At 40.9% G+C, this 3,904-nt stretch overlaps 1 protein-coding gene across 1 annotated transcript; it reads left to right on the top strand.

The window, feature by feature from the left end:
* Positions 1-746: 746 nt before the first annotated feature.
* LOC113175111 (olfactory receptor 13C7-like) lies at positions 747-1,703 on the top strand. Its single transcript, XM_026379288.1, has one exon. It carries the CDS (start codon positions 747-749, stop codon positions 1,701-1,703), a length of 957 nt encoding a protein of 318 aa, XP_026235073.1.
* The last annotated feature ends 2,201 nt before the right edge of the window (positions 1,704-3,904 follow it).

Raw genomic sequence — 3,904 nt, 5'->3', positions numbered from 1 at the left:
CATAGACCCAAATAAAGGGCTGCACATATTTCTTCCTTCAAGTGTGTTAACTCTATTGAACTGACTACAGGTTTTTCATAGATCATGGTTGCTTAGATTTCCAGGGGATGTTTGTCCTGATTTGACTGATATATTCTGATTCACACACACACACACACACACACACACACACACACACACACACGGGATTAAACTCAATAATATTTTTACCAAAGAGCTACATCCCCAGCTTCATTTATTTATTTATTTATCTTAAATTTTGAGACAGGGTCTTGCTAAGTTGTCTAGAATGGTCTTGAACTTGAGATTCTCCTGCTTCAGCCACCCAAGTCACTATGATTATAGATGTGCTCCAGCACACCCAGCTGATATATCCTAACTTTGAAGGTAACTTCAGTAGACAGTGGATTTTACTCTTTGAATGATGATCTAAGTTGGCATCTCAAAGGTCAATTTAATTATAAGTTCTAGGAAAATTTCATTGTAATTGATTTTCTCTAATACACTGGGTCCATGGTTCTACAGTGACCAAAGTGCATTCTATACACAATGACCCCTTTAAACAATCCCTCTGTAAGGCTCGGTAGAATTGTCTGCATTGCTCTGGAGAAAGCATTACTAACAGCATTACAGTGACTTTACTGGTCAACTCAGCTATAAAAGGGCCTCATCTCTAAACATACTGATCCCAATAAACATTTGTGCACTATCCTCAGTTTTCCTGAGAGTGGGAGAGAGCATTTAAAATGGAAGAGGCAAACCAGTCCATTGTGACCGAATTTGTCTTGCTGGGGCTGTCAGATCAGCCAAGACTGGAGAAAACATTCTTTGTGCTCATTCTGCTCACGTACCTGGTGATCCTGCTGGGCAATGGCATCCTCATCCTGGTGACCATCTTTGACTCCCACCTGCGCACGCCCATGTACTTCTTCCTGGGGAACCTGTCCTTCCTGGACATCTGCTACACAACCTCTTCCATTCCTCTGGTCTTAGATGGTTTCCTCACTCCCAGGAAAACCATTTCTTTCTCAGGCTGTGCCGTGCAGATGTTTCTCTCCTTTGCCATGGGGGCCACAGAGTGTGTGCTCCTGGGCATGATGGCTTTTGATCGCTATGTGGCCATCTGCAACCCCCTTAGATACTCTGTGATCATGAGTAAGGCTGCCTATGTGCCCATGGCCATCAGCTCCTGGGTAGCTGGTGGAACCAACTCTTTGGTGCAGATCTCTCTTGCAGTACAATTGCCCTTCTGTGGGGACAATGTCATCAACCACTTCACCTGTGAGATCTTGGCAGTCCTAAAGTTGGCCTGTGCCGACATCTCCATCAATGTGATCAGCATGGGAGTAGCCAATGTGATCTTCCTGGGGGTCCCAGTTCTGTTCATCCTTGTCTCCTACATCTTTATACTCACCACCATCCTGAGGATCCCCTCAGCTGAGGGGCGGCGAAAGGCCTTCTCTACCTGCTCTGCTCATCTTACTGTGGTGGTAATTTTCTATGGGACTATTCTTTTCATGTATGCAAAGCCCAAATCAAAGGACCCCTTGGGAGCAGATAAGCAAGATATTTCAGACAAACTCATCTCCTTATTTTATGGAGTGTTGACCCCCATGCTGAATCCCATCATCTATAGCCTCAGAAACAAGGATGTGAAGATTGCTGTAAAGAAACTGGTAAGTCAGGAATGCTTTCCTCGGTGAAGGTGAGAGGTCCCCTGGGAAATGATCTCTGCTAAGCATAGACCTGCTCAATGGTCCCCACAATATTTTCCAAACTGTGACTGAGGACTGAATATCAACTCTTTAGAATGAAAATGATGATTACACTTAGAATCAAGGATAAGTAATGATTGTAATTTATTTTTAAAAGTAAGCAATAAAATACTTTGTTAAAAAATAGACTTCTCTTTTATTCTTATACAGACTAGTTGGCACATATAAGTACTATTTATGTTGTTTTCTGTTCATTCTACTTTACAATAGGCAGCATGACAATGTAAAAAGTCATTAAATTAGTGCCTAAACTGAAAGCCAAGTGACTATTTTGGAAAATGATGGACAGAAAGACACATCCTGAATCACATCATTTAACCCCTTTTGACTATAGGAGCTCAGATTATTCTCTTTTTAATTCTTTCCTGCTTTATATCTTAAAGCCAATTTTGAGTAACTTTCCTTCTCTTACCATACACAGAGCACATCTGTTCCTAGCCAAATTCTCCAAGTAATTTGTCAATACTGGTCAAACTCTACATAATATGGACCAAGAAGACAACCTCTAGCTTTCTTCATTTAGATAAATCATTACAATGCTAAGATTATATTCAGAATCTCTTTATTCCCCTCCAGGATTTTTTTTTGTTGCCATCCAGATCCTGATGGTCAAACTCAGTTTTCTCTCTCTCTTCAGGATCTGAGATTGGACAATGGAAATAATGGCTCACATGTGCTTATAATTATCCTTTTGGTTGAGACTATGGACTTTGGAGCCAGATGAACATGGAGTAATGCCCGTGTAACTTCAAGCATGTAGCAGAATTATTTAATCTTACAGTTCCTTGGGTTCCTGATTTGTGAAGTGGAAATGATTAAACCAACCCCATGAAGTCATTGTCAGGATTACTGTGTACATATGTAAAAAAAAAAAAAATCACAGTGTCTGGCAAAGGGTAACCACCCAATGAATAAAGGAACATTTTTATTATTAATGAAACAAGTTAAATAACTTCTCCAAAGAAGTTTTATGACACTTGAAGATAGAGTTTCATACTATACTTTTAACTGGATCAGCAGATTTATCTTGTAGCACCTTTGGGGGTGAATTTCTAACCTATGAACCACAATCCTGTTTTGGGGGGCATTTTTTTCTAGCCTTTCCTCTTCTTCATGCCCAGGGCAAGTCTCTCATATTTATGCTGGGTGACAGTGACACTATCTAGACCAATCTGATTCTTTCTGCTGGCTTTTGGAGATTATCATTGGTCACTGGATCCACAGCATGAAAACTTGGGGTCATGTGTGACATGTGGACTGTAAGAGAAAAGGAAGAGGAGAGGGCAGGGGGAATGAGATAGAAGCAAAACCAAGTGATGATGGGGCATTCAGTGTGTTCCCAGGTCTTCATTTCTATTTTTTTCAAAGTCATGGCCACGTCCACATTCCTGAACTTTGGCTTCTAAAGTACATTCCAATAATTTTCTGCTAGATTCTATTTTTTACAAAACCACATTAAGTTGATTTCTTGGGGGTGGGCAACAAAAGTTCTTTACGAACTTAGAGAAATCAGTTCTGAAGCAATTATTCTGAACTCGATATGCAGTGCTTCTTGGAAGCCATGACTCCCTTCCTGCTACAGTGGCCTTATCCTCTCTGGATTCTATCACTTGCAAATTTAAACATGTCCAGGAAGTCTTCATTCAAATCCTTGCCCTCCCAACTTAAAGCTGCACAACTCCATGTGTCTTTTTCTTTTGAAAAGTCTCAGGCACAGTCATCCTGAGGAAGTGCTAGATATTTCAGGTCACTCCCACCTGTGCATTTCCCTGGCTCTGGTTCCTTTCTCTCAGGGGATAGACCCATGAAGAGAACAGCAATAATCTGTTTACAGCAGTACAGGAAGTTTGGCTTATCCCCCCTCCTTAGCTGTCCTTTGTATTAGGTATATCTTCAAAGCCTCCCTTGGATAAACAACCAGATAGTTGATGTCATCCAACATCTATCATTAGTACAATGACCAGAGTAGCCAAGGTTGCAGAAAACCATGGGAAAAACAGCAGGGGCTTTCACTCACAAAGGTTAATATAGCTACTTCAGCAGCTAAATATCTGAACTTCCAGCAACAGAGACCAACACTAATTTGAAGAGACTAATTAGTGGCTTGCTGATAAGTTGATTGCCTTACA

This window comes from Urocitellus parryii, chromosome 4 (assembly GCF_045843805.1).
Source record: "Urocitellus parryii isolate mUroPar1 chromosome 4, mUroPar1.hap1, whole genome shotgun sequence".
Taxonomy (NCBI): domain Eukaryota; kingdom Metazoa; phylum Chordata; class Mammalia; order Rodentia; family Sciuridae; genus Urocitellus; species Urocitellus parryii.
This window is presented reverse-complemented; position numbering and strand designations above follow the sequence as displayed.